The sequence below is a fragment of the Anas acuta genome, chromosome 3 (genome assembly GCF_963932015.1).
Source record: "Anas acuta chromosome 3, bAnaAcu1.1, whole genome shotgun sequence".
Classification (NCBI taxonomy): Eukaryota; Metazoa; Chordata; class Aves; order Anseriformes; family Anatidae; genus Anas; species Anas acuta.
Window position 1 is genome coordinate 76,009,649 of NC_088981.1, and position 18,189 is coordinate 76,027,837.

General features: G+C 37.4%; 1 protein-coding gene across 7 annotated transcripts in view; it reads left to right on the top strand.

Annotated features, from left to right (window-relative positions):
* The window catches only part of FBXL4 (F-box and leucine rich repeat protein 4), a 61,244-nt gene that overhangs the window by 24,029 nt on the left and 19,026 nt on the right, over positions 1-18,189 (top strand). For all 7 annotated transcript variants that reach the window (XR_011095184.1, XM_068677871.1, XM_068677872.1 and 4 more), the window contains 2 exons: positions 4,813-5,026; positions 17,832-17,903. Coding sequence is in view for 6 of the 7 variants with exons in the window: in XM_068677871.1 (XP_068533972.1) it covers positions 4,813-5,026; positions 17,832-17,903 (286 nt within the window). In the remaining variant the exon portion in view is untranslated. The remainder of the gene's footprint in view (positions 1-4,812; positions 5,027-17,831; positions 17,904-18,189) is intronic.

An 18,189-nucleotide genomic window follows, 5' to 3' on the forward strand; every position in this document is an offset into this window, starting at 1 on the left:
GGGTACTTTGACTTTCCTAGGAATTCTGTCTTACAATTAAATTTTCTTTTTAACGTACTCTTCAGAATATGAGCATTGTAGAAGTTACCAGTTGTTTGGGGAGATTGTATTGCTTGTTTTATCAGTTAATTGCTTACATCTTCCAAAAAACTTGCTTACACTTTCAGATTGTAATTGTCCTTTGAAGATATGAAATACTTATATATTTCTCTCTCTATGTGTAATAGTAGAGGACATATATGACTACATTTATTAGTGTAAAATCTTCTCTTGCTGCCTACTGCATGAATGCTTCTGAATCAGTTGGATGGTTTCTCTTCATCCTTCTTTTTGGCTCTTACCTGGTATTGAACCTGGCATTGTTGTTCATCTCTCTTTCTGCAAAGCAAATTTTCAGTAAGGCAGCGAGGTGTCCTGTGGAGTAACAAGCTGTGTCTTTTAGTTTGGATTTACTTGATAAAAAGTTGTTTTGTGACTTTAGGTTGAGTTCAAACTGGCCTAAATTGCTTGTTCCGATACTTCAGATTGATCCATTTTGTGGTAAGCTGCTGTATAAACAACCATGAATGGCTGTCAAGTCACTTAAATAGAAATGTAGAAGTTGTTTTGAAGAGCTCCATTATGTTATTTTTAAGGCTAGCCTATATTTCTCCATTTGAGGAGAAGCGGGGGGAAAAAGTTATTTTCTAAATTAAATTTATAAATACTTCATAAACACTATAAATTGCTGCAGTATGAAATCAGGAAAATGCTAAAACCAGAGTAACTTATCTTCAATAGATAACAGGCATTTGACTTTTGCAGAACCTCTTTTTATTTTGTTTTATATATTTTTGCACTTTTTTCTCAGCACTTAGTGTTAAAATTGTCACTGTTGAATTGAAAACCAGTGGAGTTAGATTAATTCTCACAACTATACTGTTTAGCTTATAATTCCTGCTAGTAGATGCTTGTTTAAATGATCCTCTTGCTTGAGATTTATTTTGGAAAATATCTTCCAAAATGTTTATATTTGTTTTCTTCTGACACCTAAAAGAGGTAACTTGTACTTACATCTTTTAAAGTGACACACAAATAACTGTAAAAAGAAAAATCATTTTTTTCTTGCAAAAATATATTAAAGTAGAAACTTTTTAAAGAGTAATTTAAGAAGTGACTGAAGCAAATACTGTATTATCATGAGAAGATAGAATGCTTCAGGCGCATGAACATCCTAAGGCAAAGCTGAAGGTATTTTTACTTATTGATAACATCTATTCCTTAGGGCTAAAAATGACTATCATAAATTTTTCAGATCAACGTATAATATAAATTACCTGAACTTTATGATTTAGAGTGAACTAAAAGTACGCAGAGAAGTAAAAGACAAATGCAATGAAATATTTGAGCAATATCAAATGTCAGGAATGCAAAGTGACGGGGAATAAACAAAGATTTCACAGAAAGCATTACATATTACATAATCAACACTGTTTCTCGTGGCAGTAGAGGTGTGGTGAATTTGTCAATGCAATGGGAATATCAGCATGAGAGGATAAGACCTGTATAGGAGAAGTGGAGCGAGTTAATTGGAGGTAGTAAATACCAAGATGCTGAATAGATGCTCAGGCGTTTAAACATCTAAATGGTGATGGCAGCTTTAAAAACAGAGTTCTGCATGCAGGTTTCTTTATCTTTTGTAATGTGGCTTATTTAAGCTGTTTTGCTTGAAAAACCTAAGGTGATAGGATTTTTATTTGCTTTTAACATTTTATACTGAGAGAATGAATTCGCAGAATTTCCCTGTTGTGATGCAATGTTTACATTTCAAGCACATCCAGAAACATTTCTTTAACAATTGTTGTCATTACAATTTGAAATCTTTAGTTGATGTTTATTACAGGTGTGCTTTGACAGCATTTGACTTGGTGATGGCTTGCTATGAATCAAACTAGCAGGAAGGTTAGGTAGCTACTGCAACATGCATTTAATAGTCACGGAAAATATGAGTATTGTACAATTTGACAGGGATTCTCATTTTAAAACTCCTACCTGTTTTTTAATTTTGACAGTTTTAGTAAACCCTGGGGTTGCTGTAACTGAAGCAAAGATTAAATACTGTTTATTTTGCATGTTTTTATTGAAGTTGCTTAATTTGTGTTCAGAAAAGCACAAGATCAGATACTTCAGCTCCATACTTGAATGCAGTGCTTTAAGATCTGATGACAAAGTTCAATACATGTTGGATTTGAAAACAACATTTTAACGATTAGAATAGTTTAGAGGGAGGCAATGGGACTTCATTTAAAAGAAAAACAAAGAAGTCTTGGCCTTGGGAGACGACAAACAACGGTTCTTGAGAGTAAGCAGAATGATGGAAAGAGATTTCTTATTTAAAACAAACAAAAGACTGAAATACTGTAGTCTAGAGTGAGGATGAACTAAAAGGTAGAGGTCTGTTCCAGCGCCTACCAAAATTAAAATAAGTGTTCAGATTCCAGTAGGTTGTTTAACTGATCATATTTCATAACAATCATGAAGGGAGTGAAAGGGAAATCACTTTGGAAATTACACGTATAAAGCACTGTTTGTAAAAGAAAGACTAAAGGGATGGATGACTATGCAGAAAGGAGGAGATACTGTAAATAGGATCCAGTCAATCTTCAGTGAGTAAAGGGAGAGGTGTGTGAAGGAGAGAAATATTGCTTTGGATAGAAGGGGTTGACTGTTTTCAAATGAGCCCAGTCACAGCCAGACATCCAGTATCTGTTAAGTCTGAGAAGTATGAAGGCAATGCCACTTTTGTTGGGAAGCCTGAGACCCCATGTTCTACCTTGCCTTATGGCTTTGGAGATCTGCATGGAAAGAAGTTTGCAAAAACCTCTGCCCTGAGCAGCCTATGAAGTGCAAACAATGGGAGAACTCTGCAGTTTGTACTAATGTGCTCTGCCCTGTTCTGGTTGGTGACTTCCTCAAATTTCTCCTCCCATTTCTGTTCATTTCTTCCCTTCATGCCTGTCAGTTTGTTCATGTACCCTGCTGTGTGTCCCTTATCGCCCTTGCCTTTCTTTCTATTTAATACCTCCTGAAGAACCTTTTCCAGGAAGACAGTAAAGCCGTGAAGAACAAGTGGTGTGCTCATTGCTATTGCTCTGTTTGCACTGTCTGTGTTTTAAGTGTAATGAAATTAAATAAAATGTTACAAGGATAATAACTCTCCTAGCTGGTGAGCTTTGAGTTCTTTTCCAAGTGTAGGAGGTTAATATTGTGTATCTCTGACCTGGTAATGTTAACTTCTTATAGTGACAGGAGAAGTGTTGATCTGTACCAATATTTATAATGGCCAAGCCTTGTCAAATTATGTGGCAGTTAACCTTACATCTATTATTGCAATGGAATAGTTCATAAAATATTTATCTGTTAGCAAATTAGAAGCTAGAGGTATAATAAATGGCAATTGACAAGGTTTTATGGAAAATATCACCATTCAAACAAACCTGATAATTTGTTGATGAAAGAAGCTGTGTGAATGTGTTGTTAAAGCACTCATTAAAGAGAGGAATCGGCTAATTGGCAATCAGCAATGAATCCATATGTCTGCACTCTGATTTCCAGGGAATTTCCATCCTGTGTTTTTCCGCAACAGTGTTGAACTCTGTTGCTGGTCTAAAATAGCAGTCTGATGTTTAGATTTCTGGTGTTAATTGTCATGAACTGTCGTGTCATTTTAGCTGTGACATTCCTGTAAGAGCTCACCAGTCTAGCTTACAGGTGAATTCGCTGTATCTGGTATGAAAACAACAAACAGGTGCTTGGTGTTTGATAAGCTCTGATTCTTACAAGCTAAAATAGATTCTGAAGACAGCGGAGTTGCACTAAAAATACTGAAGAATTGATTTGAAGGCCATGCTTAGGAAAACCCCTATGGGTATGGGGCTTCTGACTTTCCTCAGTGTCTTTGTTTCTCCTTGTGAAAGCTCGTGAGTATTAGGGGCTTCTGAAGGTTGTCTTCTCCAAGCTCCCACTTGAAGTGCTGCTGTTCCCTGTGCTAGATCAGGTCAGTCGAGGTCTCGGGAGACTCTCGGAAACCTTCGGGGTGGAGGTTTCCCCCTGGAACCTACTTTCCTTTCCCTGTTGCAGGGGATTTGCATAATGAAAGTAAGGCCCAGGAGCTGGGTAATGTGCGAGATGAAAGGAATCAGGAAGGGTGATGACAAATGGCAAGTAAGATTTGAGTGAGTAGTGAAAAATAAGGAAAAGGGAAGGTTTGAAAGCTTGGATCTTCAAAGAGATATCAAGTCCTCCATTATTCTTTAGTGTCACTGACAAATACCTCCCTAAACAAACCTTTATTTTTTCCCCTTGAGATGATGCTTTTGCAACTTGTTTTCAAGGTACAATTGCTTCTTTAAGGCTGCTGTAGTGACATCAGTGTCCTTCTGTCATGCATAGCATTATGTAGCTTTTTGTTTCTTAAGATTTATGTGGTCAAAAAGTATAATATCTAGGATGCATAAGTAAACGTTGATGAAACAGCCTTAACTGTCAGACCACCTTCCATTTTTGAATATTGATCTCTCAGTTCATTAATTTGGTCTTCTGAGTTTGTACAAATTTGATTCACGAGTAATTTCTTCAGAGTGGTTACGAATAATTTACTTTAACCTAATCACGTTTTCTGTTAATTAATTGATGTGACATAATTACTGTGGTCTGTAGGATTCTTATTGCTGAAAAAAGTATTTCCCGTTTTTCATGGTTAAAGTTGTGACAGTATTCAAAGATTTTCATTAGAAAGCACATTTATTTTTCACTTAATGTGATTTATTGCAGGTTCTTAAAAGTTTGTGGCTCTGAACTCGTTCGTCTTGAGTTGTCTTGTGGCCATTTCCTGAATGAAACATGTTTGGAGGTCATTACTGAAACGTGTCCAAATCTTCAGGAATTAAATCTTGCATCATGTGATAAAATACCACCTCAGGCTTTCAACCACATAGCCAAAGTGGGCAGCCTAAAGCGTCTCATTCTTTACCGAACAAAAGTGGAGGTAGGAACAAGTATTTTTTAACTTTTCGATAAGCCTTTTTAGTCCTGATAAAATTATTACTTTTTCATTGCTGAAGAAGTGAATTTGAATTTTGTATGTGAATTCAAAGATAATTTTTTTTTAAAAAAAAAAAAAGGTAGACTCAAAGATCTAAGTATTTTTTTTAAAAACTTCTGAATTTAACAAACCAAAAAATCAGCCTGTTTTAGCTTGCGTGCAGCATGAGTGACTTCTCACTGGCTGAAGAAAATCATAAAATAATTATGAGTTTTTTTTCTGGTTCTTTGAAGTGTACTCCACACAGACTGTATTTGGCAATGTAATCGGGGAAATTGTCATGTAACTTACATTATGTTGTAATGTAACTTCAGGTAATTATCAACATCCTGTGCTTTAGAACAGGTAGTGGATTGCTAGATTGCTACTGTCTTTGTATATTAGCGGTATTTGTGACATGGAACACACTTTTTTGTACTTGGAAAATACTTTCCAAGTACAGTTTAAAAATTACTTCCTTACATAATTACTTAACTTCCTAAATCAGTATTATACTCATTTGCAGCGTTTCCTGTCTAGGATGTAATGTTGTACATGTTAATTGTAAACACTGTTGTAGTTTACTCAATTCAATGAACATTGTAACCTACTAAATTCAGCAATTGGGATCCAAAGCAATTCCGTCGCTTCTCACTAGCAGCATTATTCATGTCCTATAACCTTACTACTACATGGAAGCTCTCATACTCATTGTGCTTTTTTTTTTTTGCTGCAAAAGCTACTGCTTAGCTCCAACATGAAGGGAAAAAAAAACACAAAACACATCTCTGAAGGTTCTAGGTTTAAGATTTTCAGAAGGGTTAACTTGTGTTTACTACTTCAGTTTGTCTTCTTTACACAAAAGTGAGGTTTTGACAGTGGATTGTGTTGGGGTGTTCAAATTAGAGCAGGTGAACTAAAGGTCATGCCTCATTTTCAGGAACTCTAAGGGGGTGTCTGAAGTTACAGTTTATCTTGCTTCACTTATAAGTGGTTAACAGTTAACACAAGTTACAAGGTTAGTTGTTTTATGTTGTCCTCTTTTTTCTTTTTTTTTTTTTTTGGGAAACTGGATGTACTTTTACATCCAAAGTCTAGGTAACTGTCTGTAGTGGTGATATGGTTAAAGCAAGGTAGTTAAACGGTCAGCTACCTTGAGTTGTTGGCATTTGCTGTGGGGTATGTAGGTGATTACCATGAAGCCAATGTCCCTCAATAACACATTACTTTAATATTTGTTCCATGTATTGAAATCTTACATACTTAATAATTATTGTGTAATTCAACCTAAAAAAATTGGTAAGCCCTACTTCGAAGTGCCTTGAATCAAACTCTGAATTGCTGTACTCTGGGTGTATCTATTCTGTTTCTAGCTCTCTAGTCTCTCTGTCAATCTTTAGTAAATCTCCTTATGGCACTTTGTGTGGGAGCTCTGTAATAGAGATAATTCACACAGCCTTTTCAGATCTGCGAGTTTGAGAAGTACTTTATCAGAGAAAAGAGAGCATCTTCAATGATCTGAGATTATTGTATTAAAAGTAAAGATTATTCAATCAACAGTAGAAACAAAATTATACCATCTTCTTGATTTTACTCAGGTAACTTTAAAAAAAAAAAAATCACATTTGTAATAGTGCAACAGCTGCACTATATTCTGAAAATGCTTGGTAACTCTCATTTCTCAGGTACTGCTTTGCTGAGCAGAACTTGAAATTGGATTGGATGTAGATGGTAATGATTTCCTGACTTTGAAAACTTTAAATTGTGAAGATTCATTTGTCTTTCATGTGTGTATGGACACGAATCTTCTTGTAGTTGACAAGAAAACTCATTCATAATGAAACTTATTCAGGGTAGTGCTTTGATTATTTTTTTTTTAATGTAAATATAAAAAGCCAACCGTGTAAAATAAATTTTAGAGATAGGTAGAGAACTTGGATAGGATGCTTTTGTGATACTTGTTAATCTGAAGGGATTGTAATCTTGTAATTAATCTCCTTGATACAGAATTGGGGTGATGTGTTTCCAGAGATTCTGAGGTATGTTTGACAATGTGAAGAGGGAATTAATATGGAGAGAGAAAAAAGTAGGTAAAAGGTTGACTGAAATGAGATGTGCAATGAGGGATCATAATTTTCTTTAATTGTGCATTAAGATACACAAAAAGTCAGTCACTGAAATTGAAACATGGTGAAATGGGAAGACCTTTTATGGTTATCAGTCTGATAACCTTTTATGGTTATCAGTCTGATGAATTTATTGTCATAGCTGATCAACACATAAGTTGAATTATTTAATGGAAATGATTGTATTTTTGTGTGCCAAAATGGCAATAATAAAGAGAAAAAGAAAAGGAAAAATAGGAATTAAAGCTTTAATTGATTTTTAATGAAGAACCCCTTTCTGCATGTTATTTGTGATGCCAGTGAAAAAGGGGCATTCTCTGTAGTCATCAGTCTCAGTGTAAAATGCAGTACTGTGCTAGAGCACATCTGCATAAATAGTACAACTTGTTCTTCTAGTTGTGAATTTGGGTGTGTGATTAAGTAACATAAGATATAGAATGGATATTTCATCCTTGTCAGTATAGTCATAAAGCTGTTTGTATTCCTGTGTGATGCTTTATACAAAGTACAACATGAACATTAACATAAATGGTATTTTTTTCAAATATAGACAAACTCCTATGTTCCTGTCCAGGTTTAGGATCTCCTTAATCAAACTACATCTTGCTTTCTCTTTCCTTTTACTTTTTAAATGAAGGGGAAAAAAAGTAATTTATTTGAACATAGATACTTAAGGTATTTGTCGTACTTTTGTTTATGATTGTGACACTATTGTGTAAGTTCTCAGAAGATACTTTGCAGAAAAATTAATGATTGGTTTTTACATATCAGGAATAGAAAAGCAGATTTTGAGGAAAACAATATAATATTGACAGTGTTACATAATCACATGAACAATTTTTACGACAGTTTCTTGTGGTCTTAGCTGTTTCCTTTGAATAGATTTTTGTCTTTTAAAAGCACATTCCCATTGTCTCTGTAATCAAAGCTCCAAATGTTAACTGTATGCTTCCAGCAAAATGGTCAATTGTGGTCTACCTTCTCTCTCTAGCCTGAAAAATACTGGTAATGTTTTGGAAGACAGCTGTACCGTCTTGAAGAGTTTATGATCTTTGGTCCTAGCCCTGCTGATTCTTGATTAAGCCCATGTACAACGTTATTTCCTGAGTTAGCGGGTGCAAGCTTCTGTGTATAAAGTTAGTTTCAAACTTCTAAAGTGTGAAGCTTCCAGCACCCTTGAAGTATTCTACCCTCTCTGGTGCAACAAGTGTCCGGTGACTTTCAGTAACTTGTTTAGGCCTTACAAGAAAAAAAAATCTTACATCACCGTGCTCCTCCCTGCTAAAACAGCTGATGCTTTCAGTGCTTCTAATTCAATTCTGTATCTACTTGAAATAACTTGTAACTTGCTTTGAGAAACTAAACCCAATGCTTTGTAAATGCAAGGCCTGCTAGCTCAAGACCACTATTATCCTTGTGAGATTTTTGTGCTGGTGGTTTTGGTATTTGCTGATACATGACTCCTTAATGTTTATTCATTGAGAGCGTACTCACAGCATAATTTAAGCACTTGTTGGCATTGATACATTTAACAAACACAATGAACAAAGATACTATTATTGTATATAGTAATGGGCAATGCACGTCTTCATGGTTTAAGTATGATTGTTATCTTGATTTAATGCTTGAAGTATTCCATCCATATAGACAATGCTCCCAAAATTGTATTTTAAGAGACCAAAACCACGATTTAGAAAAACTTGTCTCCTTACTGCTGATTGTAAATTTTAATCTATTACACGTGTAATATACAATCTTATTGTGCATTCTTTGTAACGTGTGAAGAAAAAATTTAAAGTTTTTATTATAAATATAATTGAAGTAAGAAATGAACTGAATTAAAATCAAATTATATTGGACAAAACTTTTTTTGTACACATTTTAAAGCACGCGTTTTATCTACAAGTTATATCACAGATATCTCTGACCAAGAGAAAATTTGGAACTTGATCATCTGTTTGGAAACTCAGCACTGGAGGATTTTAGATACCAAGAAGATAAGTAAGAATCTTAGAGGTAGATGTAACAGCCCTTATTTTCTTACATCATGAGCAATGAGAGTTAATGTTGCCATAAATAATATTCTACAGACTTTTCAGAAGTAACCTGTTAAGGGTAATGATATACTTCTTAGAGCTATTGTTTGAGGCTTTTCAGCATGGATAAAACTTCATTGGCTTGGGGACAGATCTTTAGGATTAAGAGTTACAAACACGTGGTGAAAAATAGTGAAAGCCCTTATCTAACAAGTAAGTTCTCAGAAGGAGGTTGAGCCAGTGACAAATGGTTAGGCAATGCAGGGCCTTAATGATGCCTGCTGATCCCATGTCAAACTCAGAGGGCTAAATTCATTTATTTGAGTCTGTAAAGTGAAGGGCGAGAGGGAAGGATGAAGGTGTAAAACAGATCTGCAGACATAAGCGAGGGCATAATTTGACCAAATGAAGCAAAATCAAAATACGGTAATTGAATCAGCTACAGAGACTATTACTTTCCCTGACCTAATTCAGTAATTGCAGTGTTACTGTGTCCCTGGCACTCCCAAATAGCTGCAGAGAACAGAAAGATGCCCCTGTACATCCTGAATCCTATCTCACAAATAATACTATGCCTATTTCTGAGGAGGCAAGTGGTTTGACTTTTGAAAGGCTTTATCTGCACTCAACAATAAAATTAATTCCAATTTCATTTCCATGTACTCCCTCTCTTCTCTTAACTGATGCTCATATGGTGTTCATATTATGTCTGTATAAAACCGTCAAAATTTTGGAGACAAGTTGTATTGCTGATCAGTTACTTCATGATCTCAAAAACAGTCCAGTAGTTCAAAGTACAGAGTAGGCTTAAAAAAAAGATGGGGGGGAGGTAGGGCAGCTACCCTAAGCTGATTTTTAACAAATGTTTTCCTGTTCTCACTCTTATGTTCTTCTCCATGCTGTATCTTCCAAGAAGATAGCTGATGGATGCTTGAGGCTTTCAGTTCTAATGCCAGCTTATATTGTAGAGGAAAATGTTTTTGAATCTGTAAATGGAAAGAATCTGTAAATGGAAATTGTCTGTTGGTGTCTCTATCCGGAAGATATTAGTACACCAGTGATGGTGATAATAAGCGGTGGGCTGGATGGTTATCTCCTTCTGCAGACATCAGTTAAGGCCCTGAAGGGACTGTCAGCAAGTGTAGAAGCCAATTCTTTCAGTCTGTTTGGAGAGGCTATCTGATCTGGGTCACCAGAAATCCCTTCCAGTGTTCACCATACTGTGGTTTAGTGACTTGGTGCTGTTGGGTCTAGCTGAGGACTTAATACGTGAGCTTTGGTCTCCTGATCCATGACTGAGGTAACGGCCCGTTACAAGATGCACAGTTTCCGTATGCCACACAATTCCCATCTTTAAAATTTGTGTAATAGTGCTTTGCCTGTGGTAAGGAGATACATGTCCTGAAGACTGAGATTCTCTGGTATGTATGGTACACATGGGGCACTCTACCTAGGCAGTCTACTTGCAGTACTGTAACTTAATACAAACTTTTCTGTGCTTCAGGAAGGTCAGTTAGTTATAAAGTTCAACCTTTTTATCTGGGAAAAAAGGATTGCCAAGAAAAGGATGCTTAAGAGTTTCAAGTGTTTTTGTGAGCTAAATGACTAGAGATTTTCAGTGTACTAACTCTGTTTGGGACCATATGAGAATCTTGTTCTTCCCAAAGGCCAGAGGAACTACCTTGGAAAGGAGGAGGTGACCTCTTTTACTTGTTTGGTCATGAAATGAGACAAGTTAGCTTATGCTTAAGCCATTCAGTTCCCTAAAACAAATCTGGCCATCATTTCATTCTGATTTGGCTATGACTCCTTGCTGTTTTCAGCTTGTAGCATGAGTAACTGAAAAGCAACATTTAGGAAAGTGAAAATAGATGAAACCAAAAGAAAGTGAACAACTTGAATAGTTTCACTAGACTTCTAGATCCAGTTTTATTTAGAGAAACAGTACGTTGTCTTTAGCATGCTCTTGACTGTTCATGTACTGACCCAAGATTCTTTCTTTTTGTCAAAAAGAAGATGCTGAGGGTTATTGATAGAACACAAAGTCATAGATGTAGTCTGAAAATGAGTGCTTTCTGGGAATCCAGCAGGTGTAAAAACTTCCTGAAAACCAAAGCTAACATTATATAACTGTCTAATTATTCTTTTTCTTTTCCTAACTGGTTAAACCAATGCCTGACCTGTGGTTATGAACACACACACACACTGTCTCTCTAAACCTTTCGTTCCCTCTTGCGGGATCTTTGTTTTTGTTTGTCTTGTGAAGAGTCTTATTAGAATTGCCTTTAATCCAGTTTCACATACGGAAATAAATTGCTATTCCAAAGATACTGTAGTCATCTGTAGTAGTAGCTGTAGTTTAAAATGTGAACTCAGTGATACTCTGCCATCGAGATTATTTTTCTCCATTTTATGCAGGAACACACAGCAGTTACTATTCACTAAGATGTTTCTAGAAGTCCCAAAACTGAGTTAACATTTCATTAAGTGTCTTGATTAGTTTTCACTGCAGTTAGAAGTAATTACGTTCATTTTCTGAAACGTTTTGGCAAGAGTTACATATGACAGCTTGTAGTAAGGAGAGAAAGCTGCCATATGAAGGGGGACAGTTCAGGACGTTCCTTTTAGGAAGAGAGTTACCCATCCTGTCCGTGTCAGGTCGTTATCTCAGTGGCAGGAGCTGTTCATTTCCCCAGCACTGGATGCAGGAGATATGTGCTGCCAGCCCGGCCTTTGGGCTGCCCCCAGGTAAAGCGTGCTCCTTCTCTGCCTTTGGGCTCTGCACAGGGTGCACGACAGGACTGCCTTCCCAGCATAACTTACAAAGGATTTTCTTCATTTCCTTAGCTTTGAGGTTTTTACTCTCAGAACTTTGAAATTTTTAAACATCAGGCACCAAAACCTGAAGCCTTTGGCTTTCTGAGGACAGCCCCTGATGGCAGGAAAGCTCTGCCTGCCAGCCACGTGCCAGAGCACTGGTCCCATGGGAGGAGAGAGGCCTTCCAGATGCTGCACCATGCATCGTGTTTCTAGCCATTGCTTGAGGTCTGATGCTTTGCTCTAACAGCCATCTTCCTTATTCTGTTTTTCTGTCCTTCACCTCTGAATAGTTTGACTCAGGTTATTAAAATTCTTATTAAATAGAATAATGTTGTCAGGTGTTCTCAGATAAATAGCCTTCCAAAATATAACTGCTTAGTATCCCATGTATGATGCCTGTCTGATGTCCTATAGTAAACATCTAATTGCTGTATCAACTTTCTCAGCTAAATGTGTTGAGAAATGTGAATTTGAACTGTACACAGACAGCATGTGACAGCTGTTGCTTGGGTACTGGGTATTGGAGGTTCCATAATTCTTTCCTAGTTACCTGAAGAAATCTTTTGATGATTTTCTGTTTGCCTTATGGAAAGGTGACTGCGGAATAAAGTTGTCTAAATGTTAGCTGGTACAACTGGCTAATGCAGTCCTAAATACCCTGATTTTACCCTAAAAGCAAATGTTTTGAACAGTACTTTCCTCATCCTCTACTCATCTATGTTAAAATGCTACCTAGAAACATGGGAAAACACTGTGATAGAACCTGTTATTAAATATAACAAACTCATAAATTTATATGCAAAGGCAACTCACTGCAAGGACTCTTCAAGATCCATTTTTAAAAGAGAGATAAGTAACAGAAATATGAGAGACGAAATAGTGGTCTTTAGGAAAGCTGTTATATTAATTCTATGCTGCTGTGGAAAAATGCAATATTCTTGTTGTGGTGAGCTTGCAAATATAGGCATGTTATCTGATACCTGCCTGCAACTAATGTCATATAACTACTGGAACGTAAGTGAGGGCATCAGGGTTGGGGGCATGGGGCTGGGGAGTGCTAGAGATGAGATCATCACTTGGGAACAATAAGGAAAAAACAAGACAACTTTGTCCTTTCATACAATGCAATTATGGAGGGGTGGAATTAGTCTTTTTTTCTACCCCAAGCTGAATTTTTAATGTTAAAAATGTCTTGCCTAATTTGAAGTTTTTCTAGGACAGGTAGTTAGCTGGAGAATCAGTAATTCTGTGATTAAAAACATAGGAAGCAAGGGAAGCCTAGTTTAAAGAATGGAGGATGCATTCCTTGTAGTAAGGAGAGAAAGCTGCGATATGAAGGAGGACAGAGCTTGGGGTTTCTTTCTGTCATCATTCACTTCATGGAGAAAAAAAAAAAAAAAGGAAGAAACTGCAGGAGAATAAAATTCCTGTGAAAGATTTAAGCTTTCAAGTTGTTGTGGTCCCTCCATTGAGGGACTGTAAGAGTTCCCAACCTATGTCGGACACAGTTCTTTTGAGCAGGCTGTGGTGAAAAAGTCTATTTTTTTTTTATTCCCATCACAAAAAAAATAATAAAAAAAAAATTAAAAGTAGCCTAAGACTTTTTTCCGTAGTTTATAAAAAGGTGCAGGCTTTACTAAAAGTAAAACTTGGTTGTTTTTCTATAGTTCTTATATTAACCTTCCAGAAGCACATTGTATTATACTTGTCTTCAGACTTCTTGTTATAGTACAGCCGTTCTATGATACCCATTGCTTGTATTTTTAAAAATCTTATGTATTTTGTCTTGGACTACTTGTCAATGAAATTGCAACGAAGAAATGGTCTGATACTTGATGTGTCTTTCACAGCTGAGCCAAGCTACCACAGACAGAAGGGGGGACGGGGGAAGGGTTCAGTTTGGAAGGATATTAAATTCAAGCTCTCTGTTGGATGCTTTCCTTATCATACTGACATCAGAAATAATTTTCACTTCTGGCAGGCTAATGAATGCAGAAAATGCTGAAAAAGTTCACGCAGGATTCAGTCTTGCCAAGTGTATTACTCTGACACCAGTATTCACTTTCTCCATTGATGGGTTGTTTGCTCAAACCAACTTGCAGGTCAGAACATACATGTGATGTCTGAGGTCTTTACAAAGACAAGTAGGATGCAAGTTAATCCATTTGTCAGCTATCCAATTGATGTATACGTAGCACATAAACGTCTTCCAGGCTAGCCTGTATTACAAAGTGGAAGACTTCATGTTTGGGCAGAACTCTCACCTTTCTCACATGGAATAAGTTAGGATTTCAAAAGGTAATCTCCTCTCTCCTCTTGTCCAAGGCATTACGAGCTCTGTTGATGTCCTTTCTGACAGATGTTTATTCTTAAAGAGTTTAGAGACTCTTCAGGCAGTCTGCTTCCATTTTCTGGGGTTTAGAACCAACTGCCAGGCCCTAAAATATTTCTGTAATCTGTTCTGTAAGTCTGTGTTTAGCAGCAGTATCATATCCTTCTGTGCAGCTTGATGTCAGTTGTCTCTCATAAAGCAAATTGTGCAGTCTCAGCTGTGTATGTTTCTATCGTCTGAAAGCACCTCCATGCCTGGGAATGGATGATAGGATAGGGCATCGTACTGCATCTGCTTTGAGCCCCTTTTCCTGCTGTTTGCACCGTCATCTCATTGATTCAGTAGTTGCTGCTTTGGCCTGTGTGGTAGAAGAAATTCCTACCACTGAGGGTAGGATGAAAATTACTCCAAAAATAAAAAGTAATTCTTAGCTTTTTTTTTTTTTTTTTACACATCCATGGTTTTCTTTCCATAGTTTGAGCGTGCATGAAGGGGAGCAGGCACAAAGGCAAGCCTTACCTTCTCTCCAGGGAAAACTTAAGTCCCCCAGCTATACGTGTCTTGGCTACTAGGCTTGAGTATGAAGTGTTACATGGGGACTCTTAGATTTGACTGCCAGTGCTTGGCAGAGAAAGTGAAATTGGATTTTCTCCAGTTGAAACTTGCTCATCTACAGTTTAGGTACCTCTTTGCTCCTCTTAGAAAGCACTCTGACATCTGGGGTTTGGCCTGCATTGCAGCTTCGAGGTCAGATTGCTTTGCTCTTCTCCTTTGCGTACATACGAGTGTTACCACTCAGCTTGTATTGAAGGAAAATTGGATAGATTAATTTTATGGACAGGTGGCTTGAAACAGGCACAGGTTATTGCCATGGTATAGTTGTCTCATATGCAGTGCATGTGGATTCTGTGAGATGCCATCCTCTCCTGTTGTTTTGATGTCCTTTACCATCTGGATTCTCGATTGCATCTCGGCTAGGTGTACTCAAAGAAAGGTGTTTTTTATTTCTTGACATATTCAAAAAAAACACCTCAGTTACAAAAGAATAGATATGACTTCTAAAGGAAGTCTGATTTCTTGTGTGGGGGCATGTATGCATCCCAGAAGAGGAATTAATGTACCCAGTATAGTTAATGTGGAGTAAATAGTTGTTTACTCTTTGGCTAGACTTGGCATGCTGTGTGGCAGTATGCCTTGGTATTCCACCAAGCTTTCTTCTTCTTGCCCATATTCCTAGTGCTTGTTTAAATACTGGTCTCTTTGTTTGTTTTAAATGACTGTTCAAAAAATAATGCTTTTAGGTATAAGTTGTGAAAAGACTTTTGCAAATGTGAACTCGGTGTGTACCAAAAGAACCCTCTCAGAGGGACTAAAAAAGCTATTCCAAGAGACACCAAATTCCTGTTCAAATTAACACATCAGCTCAGTTGTCTGATCAAGAAAACTATGAATATCAGTCTTCCTATTTTTTTCACTCTTCTCTGAAGGAGAGGCATTATGGAGTTGATCTTACATACTACAGACTACTCAGAGTGTCTATTCACTTCTGAGCTGTTTGTGTCAGTTAAGGAAAGGTGTTGCTGCTTCCTATCCTTTCAGGCCAATGTTTAAATTCCGCTCTGGAAACCATTGCTGGAAAATGTGGAAAACCATCAAGGTGTTCAGTTTTCCTGTGGAGTCACCAGAATTCCTGCAGAAGTCCTGTTTAGAATTGGGTGTGCAGTTGGACTGATTTATCTAGCTCTGATATTTCAGGTTTGTAGAGATGGGCGTGGGGATTTCATTTTCAATTTGAGCATGTGAGTCGGTTCTGAAGCTGATAGCTTTCACTGAGGTAAAGGGTATGTCTCCTCCTATTGGAGTCACTCATTTACTCAGGTTTAATGCTCCAAATAAAGCACTTGCTTAATAAGTACTTAAATTGTTTTGGATATTTACACATTTTCTAGCTTTAAAGTGTTATCTCTTTTATAATGACTTTTAAATCCTTTTATGTTTAATTCCCTAGTCTACCTTTTTCTTTAAAAACAAATGAAAGTTGAGCGAGCAGGCAGACAATGGTTTGTAAGACCTCTGCAAAGATGTTTGTGAGGAAGGCTTATTCATACCCTCTACTTTTAGGCTGCCTTTGGGAAATCAAATCTCAGAAGGCCAAGCTGGAAGCTGAGGTTCCATACAAGTTAAGTGTTGGGTGTTTCTAATTGGTCCCTGGAGGTGCCTAAATTAGATGTCTGAAATGATCTCCAGGAGTACTCCACACCGTGTCCCTGTCTGCCAGCCTTTCAGTGCAAGACATCAGATAGCTCCTTATGGTGCCACGACAAAAGGTCCCATTCTTGATGAGTTTCGTTAGAATATAACTCAGAACTAAGTATTTTACTTAAAATTTCTGAAAACAAGCAAGCTTAAACATAAATATAAGCTATACTACACATGCGTACAAGTATTGTTGACTAGTGTTCCTGTAGGAATTCTGCTTATTAGCAGTTATTTTGTCCCATGTATTCTGTTTTTTTTTTTTTTCCTGTGAGGAACTGCTGTGTATCCTGAAAGTATCCACAGACTTTAATCATTGATGTGTTGTGAAACTTGTTGCAGTTCTCAAGCTCACGAAATCTTATGATGCACAGTTATTTGTGATATGAATCCCAGGCTGTGTTCTTTTTTGCACTGGAGTATGTTTCACACTACAAAACAAAATATGGCTACAGACAACGCAGAGGAATCTTTTCTCTTAGAAACACAAATAAAAAAAACTGTGAAGTTTCTCTTGTCATGGAACAGAATAGCCACATATTTAACATCTTGTAAGATGCATCTGGCATTCCAGTATAATTTCAGGCTGAGTAATGTGCAATACTTTTTGAAAAGAATGGCCACGTTAAATGGCAGAAACATGACTATAAAGTACACATTATATCTGTTTCAGCCTGCATGCTGGTAGTGACAGGTGCTCAATGGTTGTCAGCATCCTTGTCAGCACGGAGACTCCTCTGACATTAAAGTCACCAGCTCCGTCCTGATGCTGCACAGCTCTATTGGCAGTTCCATCAGGCTGCGGCCCATCAGCGAATGTCAGAGGCTCTGCTGTTCTGCTGGCACGTCACCAGCCCTCTCTGGTTTGGGTCTAGCCTCGCCTGTTATTTGAACTTGCCACACTTCTTCAGCAGCTTCCCTGTGGGAAATGAATGGATAGGTCAGGGGTGTGTAGGTATCTTTAGGGCAATGCAAAACCACATCCAAAGTGACTCGCGTAAAGGTTTGTAATGATTACCATTACTTTAAGCCAATCAATGGGTAGAGTACCTAGGGACTCATTAAGTGGCATTTGTGGTGTCTGTAACGGAGTTTTGAGCTGTATTTCAGGAAATGCAGTGACAGTCTTTAATGCCTAATTGACCTCTTCTCTTTGTTTCGCTTTCCATATTTCCTTCTGATGTGTTCCCCTGTGGCAGCAAACGGCCCTGCTTAGTATCCTGAACTTCTGCTCGGAGCTTCAGCACCTCAGCCTGGGCAGCTGCGTCATGGTGAGTAGTTAGACCTCTCTGTGGGCGTGTATGTGTGCACACTGGCTTTGAAACTCGGCCTGGATTTATGCCTCACAAAGACAGGTTAAATGCTGGGCTGATGTTATGTCAGTTTTCAAACTTTTGAAAGGTCCAAGATGAACGTGACTTAGTTGTGTATCTAAAGATTGTGTGTCAGTTTAGTAGGCCTAAAGTCTAGCTTGTGTTTTTTTTTTTCCATTGTTCTTTAGCCTCTTTATAAACTTTGGGGCATTTTTTATATACGTTTATATACATTTACATATAC